The sequence below is a fragment of the Dicentrarchus labrax genome, unplaced genomic scaffold, assembly GCF_905237075.1.
Source record: "Dicentrarchus labrax unplaced genomic scaffold, dlabrax2021, whole genome shotgun sequence".
NCBI lineage: Eukaryota > Metazoa > Chordata > Actinopteri > Moronidae > Dicentrarchus > Dicentrarchus labrax.
In genome coordinates this window covers 13,012,164-13,032,556 of record NW_026136722.1, presented here as the reverse complement: position 1 = coordinate 13,032,556, position 20,393 = coordinate 13,012,164, and the positions used below count along the sequence as shown (strand labels likewise).

Below are 20,393 nucleotides of genomic sequence, written 5' to 3'. Positions count from 1 at the left end.
GGGCTTTCTAAACCCACAGATAAAGCACATTCTGTCCCTGCTGTTTAAGGTCTGCTAATGATACAATGATTGCCATTTTAGCTGTGGATCTCCAGTGTTTCCTTGTCATCCAGGGAGCAAGAAATACCTGAGAGGCCAATAAGGCCTGGCATTAGCCATTACTATTGTTGTCTTAATGCCTCCTTCAATTATCCACAAGCAGCTCTTTTGAGCTACTACTGTCAGAACCTCCCCCACCGGTTTTTCACCAATTTTGTCCCTGATTATCTGGATCAATGGGCATTAAAGGACCCAGGCAAAGACAAACACAGTAGTTTGAGGGGGTGGAAGAAGGGGGTCTACTTTCAAACAGACCAGAAATCCCTGTAACTACCTGTGTGCCAGGGACAAACGGAGATGGCTATTCAGTCCTCAGTCCCACCGCACACAGTGTTTATTTAGCCACAGCTCAAACTAGACACTTTTAATCTATTTTGCTTCCCCCCACAGAACTTGCAAACCCAAGAAATTATTTCTTTCAATCTCTGTCTGTTTTTTCACACACACGTTCACGCACACACACTGACTGAAGTGCTAAAAGTTGTTTTTAATCGGCTGGTTATGTCATCCACCATTGGAGTGGTTCTCCCTGATTACACCTTTAAAGCAATGTAGAGCCTGAATTATTTATATTATTAATTCAACATACCTTTTCACCTTTTTAATATGTATTTTGAGGTAATTATAGACGAGTTGTATTAAAAGTGCAAAAACAATTTTTTCACTTCTCACTGGGGAGTTCAAGTGACCCATAATGTTCTTAATGCTATTAAAGAGATTTTATTTCACAAAGTCAGTAATAAAATAATGTGTGAATATTTTTTAACAGAAAGAAATGAAACAAAATATCGGCTTTCAGTCTCAACATGAGCTTTAAATAAATCCAACATCAGCATCAGTTCAACCCAAATACTGACCCCCTTATTGCCTGCACTAAGGCATTAATTTAGTGTTTAAACAGGTGCAGATGAAAGGGCCACAGGTGAGGGCGTTGCAGTGCTTGCTGCTTGCAGACGAATGACCATCCTGTGACTCACCTCAGTTCTGACCAGCTGCCTCCTGCAGAGGTCCTGGGCTGATCAAAGCCGCCTTAGCCCGCCAGTTCAGCAGCGGTGACAACACTGACAGCTGAATGTTTTCACCGCAGACTGAGCTGATGAGCAGTTAGCAAGATGTGTTGTTAGGTGATATGTATCTTCGGATTAATTGACACACCTGTGTTTAATTCACATAGACAGTGCTGGTGATCATCTCATCAGAGATCCATCAACACTAAGCTACAGCTGCCTTGCTCAAAGAAAAAAAGTGTTAATAATCTTCCTGTCTCGGCTGTTAATGTGTTGATGTGTATGCTTTGATCTGAGATGGAAAAATCCAAAAAGTATTCGGCAACACTCACTACTGTCGACATACTTTACAACGATGGTAAGTAGTATATCACTAATTATTGCAGTATATGGGTTATTAAACACAGGTTATAACATGAATAACAAGCAAGAACATGTGGGAGTGAAGGTTGAAGGAGACTCTAGCATGTTACCAAATATCAAAGAGAGGTATTCCAGGTAAGTTTGGCACAAATCATAAGTTCAACTAGAAATGTACTCAGAGAGCTCAGACCTCTGCTACACTGTTATGTTTCTACAGTGATGTTTGAGGCAGATTTTATGTTAGGTCACGGCACTCCATTCTCTTTAAATACGACAATTTTGCGTAATGCGCAATGAATTTAGTTAATAGACACCAGTGTTACAATTTACCTCTCTCACAATGTTAACTAAAATGAAAAAGTACAGATGGATGATCCAAATGCTTTCATACAAGACACAAGGGGTCATTGAACCCTATAAGAGGTTTTTGTGTTGGTTTTTCTTTTAAATTGTTACCCATCTGTAGTCTGAGTATCCGTCCTATGATTCGAATCTGCTCCAAAATTGAATGGGGTCTTCCTTTGCCCATACTACACCCTTCCACAAAGTTTATGGAAATTGGGCTAGTCGTTTTTTCTGTAATCCCGCTGAAAAACAAACAATCAAACGGCACAGAAAACTGAGGTGTTTGAATTGACTGTTTACCTTTTACCTCAGGCCTGTGCTGAAGTACACACTTGGGCATTCCCAGGTTGTGCCTCTCATCTATTAGCATTACATGTAAGTCACAGTGCTAACTAAAGTTTCTCTGAAAGACAATTAACAGTCGGAAAAACCCAGAAGGTCTTTGACAAGATATCTGATCAGATCATGTGGCTGAAAAAATCAACTTTCTCAAGTTGCAATTCTGTTGGTATGGTAGCCAGTGACTACTTCAGAGAGTTTTTAAAATCCAGATGGTCCAGGACAGTCTTAGAGGAGGCTGAACATCCTTTGTTTTCCTTTGCGATATCTTTTAGAGAAACTGATGCTTGACTTGAATGTAACACTAATGCTAATACATGAGAGGTACAAACTGGGGCTTCCTTGCATTATTCTATTTTACAGGATTTTCTCGTCATTTTAATATAACGTTTATTTGACAGCTACAGTTGAAAGTATTTGCATTTTAAATGGGATGCTTTTTCACATTTTTTGCAAAAAGGAAATAAAATGCATTAATCAGTATAAATGTTTGAGGAGGTCTTATGAGGATTAAAATCACATTTGTACTATTGTAGTACAATAATTTAGTTGTTTGTTAGTGTCAAGTTTTTACTGCACCTGGTTTACCTTGTTTAATATTTCATTAGTGGATTTCTACTGTAATTGTAAAGAAGGGATTTGCATACACTGCTACTACCCATTAAGTTGGCTGCTATGAAGATTGACAGACATGATAATTTCTGCAGCTTGTCTTGGTGATGTGGAAAATAAAACGTCAACTTAAGAAAAAAAACAATAAAATTAAATCCACAATAGCGTAAACACTGGGTTGCTAGGAGGGATTAAAAACATTGAGCAAATGAGCTTTCAGGTTTGTCACTTTGTTGTCAGGAAGAGTGTGTTTATCCTGGAACCTGCTGTTCAGGGTCTGCTGCCCCTGTGCTTGTTTTCATCCCTCAGGAATGAACAACTTGTGTTTTCATTATGTCTCCATTGCAGTAATTTGTTCTTATTATATTGACAGCTGTTTAACCAGTCAGATAAGAGTTGTGCAAATTGTTAAGGTAGACGTGTTTAAATGGATATACGTACACATATTCACATATGAGTTTTTACACACTGAGCTCCTGTCCATCTCACTGATTGAAATTTCAGAAGCCATAGATGTTGCAACTTGTCCCAGGTAGGCAGAGAGAGAGAAAAAAAAAACATAGCCTTTCACTAAAATGTAAGAAACAGATTGTAGGACATACAGTATGTGGTTGGGAAAGAAATGACGAATACAGCACACACTGGAGTAATACTGATAATCCACTGAGAGATGAATCACAGGTTGGATTTTCACCTCTCCGCTATAAACCAAGCCCTGCTGTCTGTTTGGAGGTCATGTGACCGGGAAAGGAGGTGGGGAGGATTGGAGGAGAAGAGCAGAAAGCTAAGGTGAGACAACCTCTACTACTCAAGTCCTACCTTTATTCTTCAGGCAACACCTGAAGCTGAGCACCTCATCCACATACAGCAGCTCTAACAACCAACTGGATACATCTGGTGGACAATCATCATTTATTTTATATACTTTTTTTACACAGGATATTGGGATGCATTTCACCAATCCACCAGCATCCCTATAGGAGTCAATCTGGCCCTTTTCAGTGGACTGACACTTAATATTGGACTCTTAATATCTTGGATATGTTTGGCCCAAGGCAGCTGGTATCTACTCTCCTGCCTGCAGTTTTCCATTCACCTGCAGCTCACTTTTTCCCTGCATTCCCAACCAGACTGGGCTCTCAACCTCAGATCCTGATCCCGGGGCCCTTTATCAGCTATGAATCCTTGAGGAATTATTTGCAGCCAGAGCCATGCAAGGAAGCTTTGCTCCTGGCCACACAGGCGGTTGGGATGGGGCCACTCACAGATGGTATAGGTGAGTTCAAACCACGGTTGCTGTGGCCAAAAAGGGACTGATTGTATGATACAGGACTTGTGCCGATAGTGCACAGCCAAACTGGCACTGTATGACCACAGTTTCTAAGACAGTCAGTGAGTACCATCTGATTGCAGTGTAAATGTTTACAAAAGATTAGCTAACAGCTCGTAACTAACAATCAATTATCAAGCAGTGTTAAAGTGGGCCTAATGATTTCTGCGCTAATTATCCAATCTAGAGCCATTAGTTCGTTGTCACCCGTTGGCGATTGTGTAATTGGTGCTTGCGCTGTGCTTTCCAGATGAACAGAGGCCAGTGAAGCAGCGTCGTGCACGAGCCAACTACAGCAGCTGGCAGCTGGAGGAGCTGGAGAAGGCCTTTGAGACCACCCACTACCCAGACATCTTCATGAGGGAAGCCCTGGCCGTCAGACTGGACCTCATCGAAGCCAGAGTACAGGTAATTGGCACACTGAACTCCTCCTGGAAATGTTCATTTCATACTCCTTCAAATACCATTAATTTTTCTGTACAGTGTGTAAATTAATCTATTTAGCCCTACAGACTCTTTTGCAGGTCCATCACTACCAGCTTGTGTTGACAGACATTATTTAAATTCACAGACCTATTTCTCTATTCAGTTCTATTCAAGATCTCAAAGTACCAATATTAATGTAGTATAGCTTGGTTAGGTTCACATCTTTGGAGTCTGTCTGAAAACAACACTCACAGACCTGCACATTGGTTTCTGTACTTTTTCCTCCTGTTTGTACTGACTGTGAAGAGATTCCTGATGTCTATACTGTAAGAGATGGGGGTCAAAAACTATAGTACTTGTTCCATATGAGGCCTGAGCAGTCTGGGTCAGTCAAATGAAGTTGGTATTTTCTGAGGTTAAAATTTTTGGGGAATGTCTACAGCAACTAATTTCTTTGTGTGCATACAGTCATGTGAGTTGACTTGAACAAATGTATCCTTTAATAAAGTGCTGAAAAAACAAGATTCAGAAGTTACCCTCTTAAATATGAAAAATTAAAAAATAAATTAAAAACTTTTTTCTAATTTTGAAAGAATTTCAGCAAAATATATTATATACTATATTTTCTGATTATTTATATTTAGTATTTCTTCATTTTTTTCCAGGTTTGGTTTCAAAACCGCCGTGCCAAGATGAGACGACAGCTGAAACTCCAGGGCCAACTTGCAGGGCCTTATGTAAACAGAGACAATAATGAAAAGTCTGAGAAAGCGAGTTTAAAACAGCACACAGAAAGTTCTGACGGCGAGCAGTGCGAGAGACGACAGGAAGGAGATAAAAACTATCCATGGACAAATGCTGCGAGTGCTGCGCTGAGCATACGTATGCAGCCTGTGACCCAGAGGTCGGGGAAGTGGGAGAGGCCGGAGGGGCCAAGTTCAGAGGAGCTCCGTTCCTGCAGCATCGCCAAGCTGAGGGCCAAAGCCAGAGAGCATGAGGCTGAGATCCACAGCACTGTAAACATGTCAGGAAGCGACAAACAGTCACAAACACAGGAAGCTGATGCCATGCACAATGATTGATCATCTTCCTTCTTCCTGTTTGTACAGATAATCATAACCAAAAAAAAAAAAAAAGGTGTGCTTTTTGAACCTTTTTGGGATGAGGAGCTTTGTTTTTTAGCCATCATTAAATATTTCTTGCTTTCTTTACAGTATAAAATGTTCTAAAAAATTATAAGCAAATGGTCACCTGGTTGCTTTTTTAAATTTCATTTTCAGGGTATATTACAACTAACATAATTTTCTGGATGTTCTTGTTTAAATAGAGTTTCTTTGGAAGTTTGGGTGGTTCCATGTATCACTTTTTAGTCTATTTTTATAAATATGTAGAACTGTAAAAAGTTTCTATACCCTACATTATTTTCAGTTAATGTCTGGACATTCCTTAACCTCACATGCATGTGCTGTTTATGTCTCTTTCTGAACGAGATTGTTATCACATCTTTGAAGTGTTTAGGTTGTCAACACCAAATAATGGCACAGACTGTATGCCCGTTCAGATAACAGTGACAAATGACAAATGCTGCCACCTTATCGTATCAGTCTATCAGGGCACAGCTGAAATGCGATACAGTAAGATAATTTCTACATGATTTCATTAATGACAAGCTCATCCCTGACCTCTCCGGTTACTTTCTCAGACAGGCAGGATGTCTGCATGCAGCCACACGTCCTCACAGGAAACAATGGAAATAGCTGAAAAATGAAATCATCAAAACTGAGTCTATATAGATGATGCATGTCTAGTATTTGCATCAAAGACATAGTATACTGATTTTTTTTTTCATTTTCATTGATAGTGACACAGATTACACAAAGACTAGTGAAAATTGAAAGAGAAGAACATTTGAGGGCTCGTTTTAAGGGAGTTAAATGACCAACAAATATAAAACGATAACATCAGCTGTGGTAAATAAAGTATGAAGTCACAAACTGTGACATAATGTATAACTTTAGTTTTTTTGTTATGTTTGGTCCGGCAAACACTGTTGGTTTTCTAAATTCATGTTATGAAAGCCATCTCAACTTTCTTCAAACTGCAGACAAAATAAATCTGAGCTATATACGAGTGATTTATTGGTGAACTTCACCTTGTTAAACCTATTTTAAAAAAATGCACAAATGTTCTGAATGCGCACATTGTATAATTTGTGTGCTGGCATAATCCAATTGCTATATACTTCTACATGGAAATTATACTAGCACTGTTTATTTGCATGCTTTATTTATGCCTTGACAACAACAACAACAAGTTTGGCATGGTGAGATTGTCCTCTATGAGTGCAGTGTGAGGCTGCCCCCTTCTGGACACGAAGATGTCCTCAGACAGGACAGATGAGATAGTTCAGACAAGGCAACATGCAGTATTTGTGTTTACAATCCAACTAATACATAGCCTACGTTTCCTTTTTACTGCTGTCACACATCTCTGATTAGTTATGTGGACCATAGTGAAACTTTTAAAGCTGTGTTAATGTGTTTAATTTTGTTGGAGACCCTGTTGTTGTGACAAATAAACAATTTATGTCTTACAGTGAAAGACGTCAGTTCAACTCTGGTCACACACTAATTACTTTTACCATGTCAGAGCTTTGAAAACTCACTGATGAGATCTCTGGCTCAAATGTGAAACTTCAGAAAAGCACATTGGAAGATTTTAGTTGTTTTGTTTTATGTTTAGGTGGAATGACTCTTCAAGCTTTCTCACAAATCTCTCTACAAACTTTACGAGTATAATTCTTCATATTCAGTTTACTACGTGAAAGTTGCTGAGAAATCAAGTTCTGAGTTTTCCCTAAAATTTTGTGGGACACCATAATATGGGCTAATTAGGTCAGAATTCTTATATGACAATAGTTGGCCTCAATTAGTCCCCAATTAGGCCCCACACAAAGATGACTGAGGTAAAAAAAAAAAAGCACATCACAGACTCTGTTCTTGGTTCTCATACTGCACACTGACCCCGATGTGCTGGCTCAGATAGCAAGTCTGCTGTTTAATTGCCATACTTCATAAATCCTAGAGCATACAACTCAACAAATATTAATTTTATGAGGCATTACATGAAAATATTGTAAATGTTCAAATAGGCCTGACCTATATGGAAAAAGAAAAAAAAGCACAGCAGCATTACAATACAGCCCCACCGTAAGATAAAATAAAATGTAGAGAGACATTTGCTCCTTTCCAGTTTGAATTTAACCATATGGACATTGTATTTGAATTGTATTTAATTTCCCCAAAATCAAGATGGCTATTCCAGAAGCACAAATATAACATTTTGTCTTCAGGTAACATTTGAATATACTCTCTTTAACATTTTATAGGGATTTTGGAATGACAACTCCAGCCTCTGTCAAGAATTAGTGGTATTGTAAAGGATAAAGCATACAGGGTGGACTATGTGTAATTTTACCTTCTTTTTTTTGGCTACTTCAAAAATGTATGATTGACATTCTGATTGGGGATCAGAATTCTGCTCTTATTCAGTTTCCATAATTAACTTTTGGGATTGAGAACTGAACTCTAAACACAAGAAAAACTATTATTTACCCTAATGGCAGGGTTTTATTCAACTGTTGTGAATGACGAATCAGCAGTCGGTGTCAATTAGTGTAATGAGCGCAGAAACACACACCACCGGCTCGTCCCGGAGACTCGGCGCTCATTCAGGTAAAAGAAGGAAACAGGACGCAGCTGCTGCGCCGCAGTTCACGGCCAAATCCTGAACGGAGACATTTGTTTTTATCCCTCTTTCCTCCGGCTCCACCACACTGAAAGCCTCTGCCTGTTGCACACTTACTCTGTACTGAGTGTACGGTTTCTGTGTCGCGCTAGGAGCATGGCGGCTATCAAGGCTTTGGAGCAGTGGTGTAAAATGCATTGTGAGGGCTACCGAGATGTGGCCATCACCAACATGACGACTTCTTTCAGAAACGGATTGGCTTTTTGTGCGCTCATACACAAGTACAGACCGGACCTGATGTAAGTATTTAACTTTTATTTTTTTTTTTTGCCGGGGGTTTGGTGGAATACTTGAAGTCTTAGCTTTGACAACAGTGATGTGTCCTGGGGCAGCCTGTCCAAAATGCAATATTTGTTTTGTTTTCTACAGGGCATACCCATGTACCCTTTTTTGGTACTCAGTATTGACCTAATTATTTTTCTCCTAAAATTAATACATGTTTTTTTCAGTGGTCCTTTTTTTAGTTATATGTGTTAGTTCTGCTGGTATACATTTTATTTCTAGGGAAACTCACCATGTATAAGAAATATGCTGCTTCCATCAATATAACTTTTTTTTCCCCATATAGTTGAACTCCTCAGAGTCAAGATCTTAAGTATGATGAGGTTCTAACTTCCCTCTCTCTGTTCATTGTATTCCTGTTTTTCCCAGAGACTATGACTCACTCAAAAAGGAGGATGTGTTTGAGAACAACAGACTGGTAAGATGTCAAGTTGTTGAACCTTTGTCACATTGAGTGGAACTGACTTCATACTGGAACAACAAAATATGATGTAGCATAAAACATCTGCTTCATTAACCCCGGACATGTGAAGACACATCCAGCAAATGTACTATATTTGTTTTTGCCTTGGCATTTATGCGGAAGATTGGTTAAATAGTTAGCTGTTTTAACATTTTAACAGCACAGTTTAAGCAAAAGACCCCAACACTACCAATTTTAGACTCCTCTCAAACTTAGAAATTCTGAATCTTTTCTCTGCTTCTGTCCACTTGACCCCATTTATTTTGTTAACCTGTACATGACCTGAGCAGCACAGCCAGGACCTCTACATTATTTAGTCTCCTTCCATTTTACCGGCTTCCTCTGAGGATTACAGGCCCTGCAGAGTGCTACAGTATGCACTCTGTACGACTTCCTTTGCTGTCTTGGATGATCCTGACAGTGTCAGCAACAAACCTGAGCTCAGGGGAGAGGCTCTCCGGGGTTATTCATTTTGAATGAGGCTGGCTGTCATCTGCCACTCGATCGTCATGATGACGGTTCACTTGAAGCCCCTTTTGCTGTGTACTTCTTGAATGTGACACAAGAACAACTTTGAACCATATGTCGCCAAAGAATAGTGTGTTTTGATCAGGTTTTAGTTTTGATCAGGTGTTGAAGATGCTCCCTGTAATGAAAGATGAGAATGTGACTAGTGTGGTAATTCACACCCTTCTATATTTCATGAATAGTGTCATGTTTCTTACAGGTGGTTATTTCACAAGTTGTTAAATAAGACATTGTCTCTACGTTTTCGTAGCAAAACCAGCTTTAGTTTTTAGCTTTCAGTGTTTTTCTTTTACTTTGACAGAGTTGGTATTCAGTAAGGCTTTGCTTTAAATTTAATGAGCATATCCAGGCTGATCCTAAACAATGCCCCGATATCCTTCTCCCTCCATCCTTTTTCTTATCCTTACGAGCTCACAGGAAGTGCACTATTCATTATACAGCCCTTTTCAGACCTCTCTGGGCCAAGTAGCAGTCTGTGGCTCTATTTAAAGGAGATTGTATTGTCTGACATTTTTACACATGCTGTAATTGTAGCTGACATTACTGCGCCCAGTGAATACCCTGTTTTTATACAGCAAAAATGCTTTGAATTTGTTTCCTTGGTCCATCATACACTACCATTAAATGTTTTCTTGGCAGAAGTTGATGGCTGTTTGTTAAACTGCGTATTTGTTTTTTTCCTGTCAAGGCTTTTCAGGTCGCAGAGGAGAAGTTGGGGATCCCAGCTTTGTTAGATGCAGAAGACATGGTGGCCTTAAGGATTCCAGACAGGCTGAGCATTCTTACCTACGTCTCCCAGTACTACAATTACTTCAAAGGACGGCCTCCCAGTGAGAATATTGCTGGTTCAAATACCCTTAGAAACTGTATAGCTCAGATTGAGTTGTCCATGCTCCAAACAAATAAGAATAATAAGGTTTTCTTCTTTGTTTCCTGTGCAAGGGTGTGATGTTTGACACTAAAAGGTGTTTACTTTTCCTCAGTGGGAGGTGTAAAAAGGCCAGCAGAGGGCTCCAAGGAGGAGCCATCAGAGAAGAAAAATCTCCCAGTGGTTGCCAAAACCTTTGTGTCTAAAACCGCCATTGAGAATCGTTTACCTTCCACTCTCACTGCTCAGCCCTCACCCAAGTTGGCCAGGGCTGTTGTTCAGGTCAGTACTCATGTCAGAACACAAAATAAAAACATTTTAAATTATGAATGATGATTATTATTATTATTGTTTTAAAAAACAAAGAGGACATATCTTTTTTCTGTGGGTTAAGTAAATGTTACTTCAGTTTTAGTTTTCTTTCACAGAAGACGGTTCTGGCAGAAAACGCCAACAAAAATGGGACTCTCAATAGCAAATGTGTTGCATGCATGAGTCACGTTCATCTGGTTCAGAGGCACTTTGTCGAAGGCAAGCTCTATCACAGAAGCTGTTTCAAGTAAGAATTAAATCTATACTCATTGACACTTTCTTGTCATGCACTGTGTTTATTGCATTCTTAATTTTATGTCAATAAACTTCCGCCAGATGCAGTGAATGCTACAGCGTGCTTTACACAGGAGGCTACAAACCTGGGAAGAATCCAGACACTTTTATCTGCAACCAGAGCAGTTGCAAAACTTCCTCTTCTGAGCTTGGGTTTAAAAACGGACCCACCAGTTCAGCTGGGCAATTGAACAGTGCCAGCCAGACCCAGTCTGCACCACGCCCCTCTTCTGTGCTTTCAGCCCCACTGGATATTGTTAGGAAGCCAGTCAGTCCTACTCCACCTTCCAAGTCCTGGACAGCCTCAGCCCAGAAGACGCAGTCGGCCCGGCAGAGGTTTTTCCAGGCTGCACCACCAGTCACAGAGGCCTCAACAGGTAACAGGAAGCCCACAGAGGTTTCAAGTGTTTTAGGAAGGCCGAAGGTCCCACCGAGTCCTGATGATGAGAAAAGCAGAGCCAGGACAATCATTGGAAAGAAATTTGCAGAAGAAAACTGCAACAACAACAACAAGCGCCCATTTACCATTCGATCAGCAGAGAGACGGTGAGTAGTGCACTCTGTATACTGTTTGTGGACATGAACAGAGTCTGTATGGTTTTGTAATGACTTTTGTTATTAAGACTGATGGTGAGGGCTTTCTCTCTCTGCAGGTTTGGAGATGAGCCAAGTTCAGCTGACAGCCCCGGTTTCAGAAAGGATAAATGCAGCCAAGACCCAGCAGGAAACTGGGCAGGACAGCCATCCACCAGCCAGACAAACAATAAGGAATCGCCATGTCTGAAGGCCATCAACAAAGACCGCACAAGGCCAACAACTGTACACACAACCGCCAAAGGCAAGCAATGCTAAATTCATTTCAGTTGTTCTTGATCCATTATTTGACATCCAGCCAACATCCAACCCCCACCTCCCCCTCATTGTCTCTGTCTGTCTTAGAACGCATTCATAGAAAACAAAGCCCTTTTGTCATTTTTGCCCTATTTATTCAGCCAGTGCATTTAGCATGATGGTAACTCAATGTTGGATGCTGACATTTTAATTTCTGTCTCTATACACTTGTAATGAACTTTCATAGTTGAACTGTCATTCTCTTCGGATGGATGTGCATGCATCCTGGCAGTCAGTAGCTTTTCAGACAGAAACACAATTACTGTTTGTTTTTAATATAAATGGTCTTTTGATAGAAGTTTCTCTATCATGGAAAGTAATTATGTTGCTTGCTAATATGGACCACATATTGACCATGAACAACACAAGAGGTTGTGCATTTATCAGAAGACAGTTTATGTCATACACATATTACGATAATTTGAGTCTTTCATACAGATGTGCAGTTGAAGATCAGTCAGTGCATTGCTGTTAGAGACTAGATAATGAAACCAGTAGCTGCACTCATCAGCTGTTCAGGTGAGTGTGACACAAACAGTCATGGGAGTCTTTTGTTTAGTGCGTACAGGAACTTGAACTTCTTTGAGTGTGCACTCCATTGCTCAGGCAGATTTCAAATAAAAGTAATTGTGATGATGTGTCCCTGGTTGTGAAATTAAGAATGATTTCAACAGTTGCTTGTGTGACAGATTAAGTAGTGATAAGCTTTCCTTTGACATCATGCTTTTATTTTCATCAGTCACTCACTCAACTTTTTTGTCTAAATCATTTGCAGATCAAGTCTATGAGTGGCAATCAAAACTCAAACCTTTGAAAACAGAGCTAGGTCTAAAGTAAGTATCCTCAACCATCTTAATAATCACTATTAACTCACTTAGGTGGAAGTGGGAAGGCCGCACAGGTGGACAAAAACGTCTTGAAAAATGTGTCTTTTAACGTCCCTGACTATTAGGCTTATTCACTCTCCACAATGCAGAATCATCGAACTTCGTCCGACTCTCTTAATGTTGACTGGCTCAGAGTGCAGCCGCTAGCTCTGTCTCCCGTCCTAACAAGCCCCAAGGAGTGCCATGCCTGAACTTTTCCCACCTACCCTAACACTAGATTCTATCATTTCTAATCCCTGCTGATGATTCCTCAATTGTTTTCCCCACCTTTGTCGGTACAAAATTAAAAAGGTGAGGCCTTTTTTTATATTTTCGTTCTTTATATTCAGTCTGTAGGTACTTCTGTACTTTGTACACTGTTTTTAAATGGTGACAAACTTGAAGAATCATCTCATTGTGTCTTCTTACAGAGATGCTGGAGTTGATGCCTGTACTGAGCAACAGAAGCCTGGATTCATCTCTGCAACTTCCTTTAACGTCAGTACAAGGCCTCCTTCAGCTCCAGCACCTACAGTACCTCCAGTTAGCTTTGCTCAGTCTGATCCTGCACACTTTAGAGAAGTTTTTCCCCAAAAACCTCAACTTGGCTCTGGTAACCGAGGTAAATTGCGTCCGTACATTATAGTAAGAGACTTTTGTCTATTTGTAGTCAGTTTATATTAGTCGAGTCAAAAAGCTCAAAATTTACTCTCTTTGTCTTCAGTGCTATTTGATCTAGTCAAAAAGGTGCATTGTGGCACCGAATAATAATAATAATAATAATAATAATAATAATAACAATAATAATTACAATACTAATAATAATAATAATAATAATAATAATAATAATAATAATAATAATAATTATAATTATTATTATTATTATTATTATTATTGTTGGTTTTTTTTAGCTTGTCAAAAAAAACGTATTTGTCCGCTGTGTAATGTTACAATTTCTATCTGTAATGTGTGTTAAATAGACCATCGACAGTTTTTGGTCTCTACCAACTCCTAAGGGAAATATCTGGCTCTTTAGCTGCTAAATGTTCACCAGCTAGTCACTAACTGTGTCTGTCTGCCGTCTGGCGCTGAGCTAGTAGTGTAAAGTGGGTTTTTAGAGCTTTTTTCATGGAAAACTGCTGCATGCTGTGGTCAAAAACAAGACTGAGTGATTAGAGTGAACCAAATTAGTCAAGTTGTGGGCTAGATGGATAAACAATGAGCTGAAACTCCAAAGTTATTTGGCTTCACTCTCAGGGGACCATGGATGTTTTGATGGCAATCCATCCAAAAGTTGAGATATTTGAGTCTGACAGACAGCCCAACATGGCCACCCTGCCACACCGCTAGCATGGCTAAAAATTCACAGAGCAACATCCACATACATTGATTCCCAGATAGATCGTGCATGCTTTTTTAACAGAAAAATACATACAGATTTAACTTTATGCATATCTACAGCATGAAAACCCTCCTGTCCTTATTTAAGGTTTTAAACATGGGAGTCGCTCGCCTGTGAAATCCCCACCCAGACGGCCAGCTGTGGAATCTATTAGCACTCCAGCGACTGCTCCAGCCAATCACGGAAATCCGTCAGGTTGATTTAAAAATATCATCATCAAAGCCACACATACATGGCCTCAGCCATCTTGTTGATTTCCTATGAGCAGTCATTTTTCACTGAAAATAAATCAGGTGAAGTCATATGTGACAATGCTTTTCTGAAAAGCTGCCATGAAAGGACTATCTAATCCTATTTTATCTACCTCTTAGGCGCTAAAAAGGGAAAGTATTTGTCACCCACCAACGCCTCCAGGACTGAAATGAGGTCACCCTCTGTAAGTTCCCTCCATTAAGTCTCTTAAGAGATTAATTAACAGCTCTACAAATATGCTTTCATTACATTCCCAGGAAAAAAATGGACGACCTTCTTTACATTTAAGTGGCCAAAGTATGAATTTTCAAATTAAAGTTATCTATACTTTACTGTGACTCTTAAGTTCTTCTGTTTTTTGTCAGGTGAAGTCTTATCATATTCCAGTGGAGCAGATTGAGAGGGAGTTGAATGATATTGAGACAAACTTGGCTCAGTTGGAGAAGGAGGGCGTGGAGCTGGAAAAGAAACTCCGCAGCTGTGAGGAAGGTACTTTCTTCCTGTCACTCTACCCCTGCAACAAATATTCCTTCCTTTTCTTTGTATAGATGTGTAAATAAAATTGAATGTTTACATTTCAGAAACAATCTGTGCAATTTTTAAAATGACCAGTCCCTCAAACAACTTATTCTGAGGCAGAGGATGTCAATGCAACAGTCAAATTTGCCCTCTTGCAGTGAATAACCTCAACACAAACTTTGATATTGTATTTGTGCAAACTGCTGAATCCCACTGCTGCTTCAGTGAGAGTGTCTCTGGTGCAGAGTTGGGTCCGGGTTGCTTTACACAGGACACACACACATTCACTCATCGTCAGCTGGAGCTTGGTGTGTGTGTTCCAGGGATTTACCTGCCATTTCTATTACTGTTTCTGCAGCCAAATGAGGTGAGAGGCACAGACGGCCCACAGGGATGTTGCTTCTCTTTTGAGGTAGTGGGAGTAGGGGGCCTGATTGCTTTGCTCAAGGTCAACATGACTTGGGTATAGTAATATATATTCTGGTCGATTGCGTACTTTCTTTCCTATGCACCACCCAGGAAGCCTGAGCATGCAATTGCTTGGCCAGAATTTGACATCAATTGCACACCACCTAGGAGATCATCAACTTCCCAACTGGAATTTTGTCGTTGTAAAAACTAAACCCTGGCACTCTAGTTCAGTTCAGAATAAAATCACATTTGCTCTGGTAATGGCAGGATCTAGACTGCCTTGTCCTCAGTCCCTGTCCCAATCAGTTATTATTGTAAATGTGGCTTTGGTGTGTGTTTTGTCACTGATTTGGGATTGTCAAATATCTATTGATCCATCTATTTAGGTAATACAGTCTTACTTTGTCAAGCAGAAATTGCGTGCAATGTTGCAGTGCATATCATAATACTGTGGTGGACCAAAGGAATCCCTAAACCATAAACATACTGCTTTAGGAACATATTAAAACCGCCATTAACATTTCAGATTTATATATTAATCACTGTCTTTGTCACACACAGCTTTGCTGTGCTTCTGGTGTTCAGTATTTGGCAGGGACTTTGAGCATAATCTTTTCCTTTTAGAGTCCAAAACCTATTTAAAAAAAATAAATAAGAAAAGGAGAGCCAATCCCCACTGGATTTTTTTGCTAAATCATTATTAAATAAGTGATGAAGACAAGTCTATACTTCATCATGTATTCCCTCTGTGTTGCTCTACATCCACTGCATGTTAAAGCGTGCATATTAAACCGATGTTTGAGGGTAGCATTTAGATAAGGAATTATATTATAGATGGCAATGCAATGCCTGTGTATTTACTGCAGAGCTGCAACTGATGATTATTGATTAATCTACCGATTCAATACATTCGTTTTTTTTACATGAAATGTCAGGAAATTATAATGAGCATTTCTCATGATTTCCTAAGATGACATTTAAAAATGCTTGTTTTGTGCAACCATCAAAACTCTAAAACACAAAAATGGTGAGTTTACTTTATTATTTGACAAAGAATAGCAACAGATCCTCACAGCTGAGAAACTAAACTGATTATCAAAATCTCATAGAGGAATTGTTTTATCGCTAATTTAGTGTTTCAGAAATTAAATGTAACCCAGTGAGATAAAGGGATGTTGTGATCTTATTGGAAGTATATGCAACACCAGGGATGTCTAATAATGTTAACCAAACAGTAAATGAAGGCAATTATATTCCAAACTGTTAAACATATCTTTGTTCTGCAGCATGTGACAAGTTCAGAAGTTTAAAATGTCAGATTTAAGATAATGTATGCCTGAGCTGCAGGGCTATGCATTATTTGCTGCTACAGTCCCTTAAGTGAAGTGTTGACATGGTCCCAAGGAGGTGAGTCACCCTCCATCTCAACAAACCTGAACCCTGCTGATCCGTACCAGCCAAATTATCCAAAAACCTAATTTGATATCCCACTTAATTGTATTATTGTATAACTACAGTCCTATGAAAACAAAGAGGTGATCTGGTGAAAATAAAATGAGCCATGATTCTGGTTGAGGGGAGGCTTCTTGGTTGTTATATTAAATAGGATGATGTAAAATTTATTTTTTTTAAAAGTTTATTCTTTATTTTTTATAAATAACCAAAATATATAATGTGAAAACAGAATTATTCTCCAGCTGTTTAATCTCAGCCACTGCGTTATTTGACATCAGAAGAGCGCAGAGCTGTCTGAACTCCTTCTTTTACTTTAATTTGATTTATTTTATTTACTCATTAATCAGAAACATTTAGCTAGCCAGAGTAGATAATTAATGCAATGTATTTAAAGAGTGTCTGGATTTTATGTGCTGTTGAGTACTTTAAATCTACAGATCATGATTGATTCATGAACCTTTACCCAATATGTACACATCAGTGTTTATACATTATACCATGACCCCTATTGATGACTATTATACTGTGTCATGAATATTATCTTGTGTATCACAAACATAGTTTTAAACTTATGTCTTTCAGAGGGGAAGGGGGACATATTGATGGACCCACTGATGGTTGACTGGTTCAATCTCATTCGAAAAAAGCAGATGTACATTAGAAAGGAATCAGAGCTTGTATACACGTGAGTACTACTTGTTTTACAGCTTAACTTAACTTGAAGGGCGGATTCACAGTGAAATTGTTAATTGATCATTAATCATCCGTGATTGTATCTGAACTAATTTGGTAGTTTGCTTTCAATTCTGGTTGTAATTGTTTACCTCAGAAAGACTTTTACAACAGTCCGTCTTTTACATTGTGGTAATAAAAGCAATTTCTAATTATATTAAAAATGCCATACCTTGAAATATTTTCATATATATTCCTGTCTGATAGTGAAACCTGTTATAGTTGTCATTATTCCTATACAATTATATAACACTGGGAGGAATTCAAACTTACTAACTGTCAAACCAAATATATTTGCTCAGGATTGTTGCTTAATTTTTAAAATGTTATTAATGATTGCATATTTCAGAGCCAGGACTCAAGAGTTGGAGCAGCAGCAGCCAGGTGTGGAGGGGGAACTTCGCAGGCTGCTGGAGAAGCCAGGTGAGAGATCACTGACCCTCAGCTCTGTTACGTTCTTTTTCCAACACTAAAGTCTGTCAACTTGTTATCACAGATCATTTAAAATCTAGAGAGGAGCGACAGCGAGAGAAGAAGTTGATGCAGAGACTGATGGAGATTGTGGATGGCAGAAATGCAATTGTGGAGGGTTTGGATGAAGACAGGCTGAGGTAACACAATGCAACTTATAATTAATGTTTAATGTGATAACTACTGTAATGTTTATAGAGTAATACTGGTATTATAACAATTGGATATGCAAACAAGACAAAATGCTTTGCAAGAAATGAAAGAAAATGCTTTCTTTTGATCAATTTCAGGGAAGTGGAGGAGGATCAGCAGCTGAATGAAATGATGAAAAATCTTGGTAAGTATTGGATAAATGCTTTTCTTTTAGATTAGATTTTCCAATTTGAATGCATCATTCTAATAATCTAATATTTTTTGGTGCATAGGAGTAAAGAAAGCCAAAAATAAGAGGAAATCCTCCATCTCAAAACTGTTCAGGCGAAGAAGTAAAAGACTAGTGGAATGATCTTCAAGGCAACTTTTACTAAACTTTGCATTCTTGTCTTATATTTTTAATTTTTTTAAATGTTTTTATATTTTAGTTCTTCAATACATTGTGTGTTAACGAGAAGGCAAATAACGAAGGGCAAATAAAGAAATGTCAAATTTAGAAGCATAATGGATCAAGTCATGTAGTCATGTGTTTCTAGTTGCTTCAGAATATTTCAACATAATAGTTCAGTTAAAATGTTAGTTTTGTTCAACCTTACTGTTACTTATTTAGTGAGAATTTCAAAATAGTTTAATCTTTTCTCTTTTCACAAGGAGTATCCTGTTTTTTCACAATGTTTTTTCACTGTTGGTGGTGCTTAATTATGTTTATAATGTTTGATTAGACCGCAGTAGATGAGTGTCACAAGAAGAAATTGCATAATTTATTTATGTGTGTTAGGTAAAGATACTGTTGAGTGATGTATCTAATAATTTTAGCAAATCAACACAGGGTCAAAAAAATTGGATGTGGGAGCTAAAAACAGAAATTATCATGTTTTATTAATTACATAGGGAACATAGCTGTTCCACATTCAAATAGGAATGAACAGAATGGATGTATAATCCTTCAACAGTCTTGATCCAAAATGAAATTATTTCAGTGTTTATTTAATAATGGATTTTAACAAATTTCCCGTAAGGATATTAGCAGGAGAAAAAGCCTTGACAATTAAGTTTTGAATGGCTGTGGAGTGGAAAATGGAGAGCCACACATGTTGAACTGCCTTGTTGCAGACTGTAGTTCCTCTCTCACACTGTACTGTAGGTGGCAGCCTGGGTATGCTGTATCACAAGGCAAGAACTTGGAAATCCAATTTGCCACAGTACGGACAGTTAATTTCTTTGCTAATTTTATAAATGCTGCAAAAATGTTCAGCTGTGCTGATGCAATAATGTTATGTGAAAGAGGATTAGGTAGAGCAGTAGCTTATGGCCAGGGAAGGCTTATAAACTATAGGTTGTATTGAGCTCTTTATCTTCAAACCGGGTTTAATTAAACATTACTCTTTACTAATATCTGCATCAGAAATGCTCCGTACCTGAGCTATTAAAATGTTCAAACGACATGTGGAGTCTCTCATGTGTGAAAATGGCATTCCCAGTGTTTATAAGGAATGTACTGTAATGTTGCAAGTGTTATTTAATGGTATGTACTTTTACTCTATTTATAGTATTTTTAAACTTGAAATCTGTTGTCCAATAAATCCTTTGAAGATTAGTGTGTATGAGAGGACGAATTATTTACTTAATAACAGCTTCCTTTGGCACACATCTTTCTATTTAAACACATCACTGAACTTTTTATCACTCCACTTCCCATGTTACAAGCTTCACAAATGACTGTTGATTCAGCGACTGCCAAGATCAGACGTTGCTTTCAGTTAGAAACCAACAATGCTGTGACTCCTTTGCATTAAAGCTGTGCAGTAATCACAGAGCTGCATCAATGTATGCCTTTTTAATAAGGGTTTTTTTTTTGTAAGGATGGCATTAAGATAATTCACTGGCGTCAATATATTGCAGCTACTTATAAACTACATATCCCTCATTTTGAGATGCATGAAATTGTGATCATGAACTTGGAACACAATCTTTCTAGATGAGCAGAGTTGGGGATGATATTGGTACAAAATGCCATGCGTGATGTGGGTGACAGTCGAGACTGAATGTGTGATATTAGAGTTAATTAAAGCTTTGCGCCCCATCTACTGCAAATGCTTGCACTTCTGCAATTAAGAATCAAAGGCGAGGGCTTAGTGTCAGGGGGGTGTCTAATACATGGTTTTA

General features: G+C 38.6%; 2 protein-coding genes across 4 annotated transcripts; both read left to right on the top strand.

Annotated features, from left to right (window-relative positions):
- The first annotated feature begins 3,607 nt into the window (after positions 1-3,607).
- On the top strand, positions 3,608-7,086 carry si:dkey-43p13.5 (homeobox protein unc-4). Its single transcript, XM_051388094.1, has 3 exons — positions 3,608-4,041; positions 4,346-4,503; positions 5,187-7,086. Exons 1-3 carry the CDS (start codon positions 3,807-3,809, stop codon positions 5,601-5,603), a joined length of 810 nt encoding a protein of 269 aa, XP_051244054.1. The 5' UTR covers positions 3,608-3,806; the 3' UTR covers positions 5,604-7,086.
- A 1,133-nt stretch (positions 7,087-8,219) lies between these two features.
- Positions 8,220-19,824, top strand: micall2a (mical-like 2a). 3 transcript variants are annotated; one of them, XM_051388078.1, is made up of 18 exons: positions 8,220-8,255; positions 8,421-8,567; positions 8,980-9,028; positions 10,290-10,431; positions 10,585-10,751; positions 10,898-11,028; positions 11,118-11,621; positions 11,729-11,913; positions 12,742-12,799; positions 13,264-13,454; positions 14,322-14,429; positions 14,606-14,670; positions 14,852-14,975; positions 17,454-17,556; positions 17,953-18,026; positions 18,100-18,214; positions 18,365-18,411; positions 18,500-19,824. In XM_051388078.1, exons 2-18 carry the CDS (start codon positions 8,425-8,427, stop codon positions 18,577-18,579), a joined length of 2,286 nt encoding a protein of 761 aa, XP_051244038.1. In that variant the 5' UTR covers positions 8,220-8,255; positions 8,421-8,424; the 3' UTR covers positions 18,580-19,824. The 3 variants fall into 3 exon arrangements, with proteins under 3 accessions (XP_051244038.1, XP_051244039.1, XP_051244040.1); XM_051388079.1 differs by having other exon boundaries at positions 8,221-8,567; positions 10,901-11,028; XM_051388080.1 differs by lacking the exon at positions 14,322-14,429 and having other exon boundaries at positions 8,221-8,567.
- Positions 19,825-20,393: the final 569 nt, after the last annotated feature.

Coding starts and splice junctions, on each gene's coding strand:
- si:dkey-43p13.5 (XM_051388094.1), top strand. CDS start 3,807: ATGTTTGGCCCAAGGCAGCTGGTATCTACTCTCCTGCCTGCAGTTTTC. Junction 4,042..4,345: donor GCCACTCACAGATGGTATAG/GTGAGTTCAAAC, acceptor TGTGCTTTCCAG/ATGAACAGAGGCCAGTGAAG. Junction 4,504..5,186: donor TCATCGAAGCCAGAGTACAG/GTAATTGGCACA, acceptor ATTTTTTTCCAG/GTTTGGTTTCAAAACCGCCG.
- micall2a (XM_051388078.1), top strand. CDS start 8,425: ATGGCGGCTATCAAGGCTTTGGAGCAGTGGTGTAAAATGCATTGTGAG. Junction 8,568..8,979: donor AAGTACAGACCGGACCTGAT/GTAAGTATTTAA, acceptor TGTTTTTCCCAG/AGACTATGACTCACTCAAAA. Junction 9,029..10,289: donor TGTTTGAGAACAACAGACTG/GTAAGATGTCAA, acceptor TTTCCTGTCAAG/GCTTTTCAGGTCGCAGAGGA.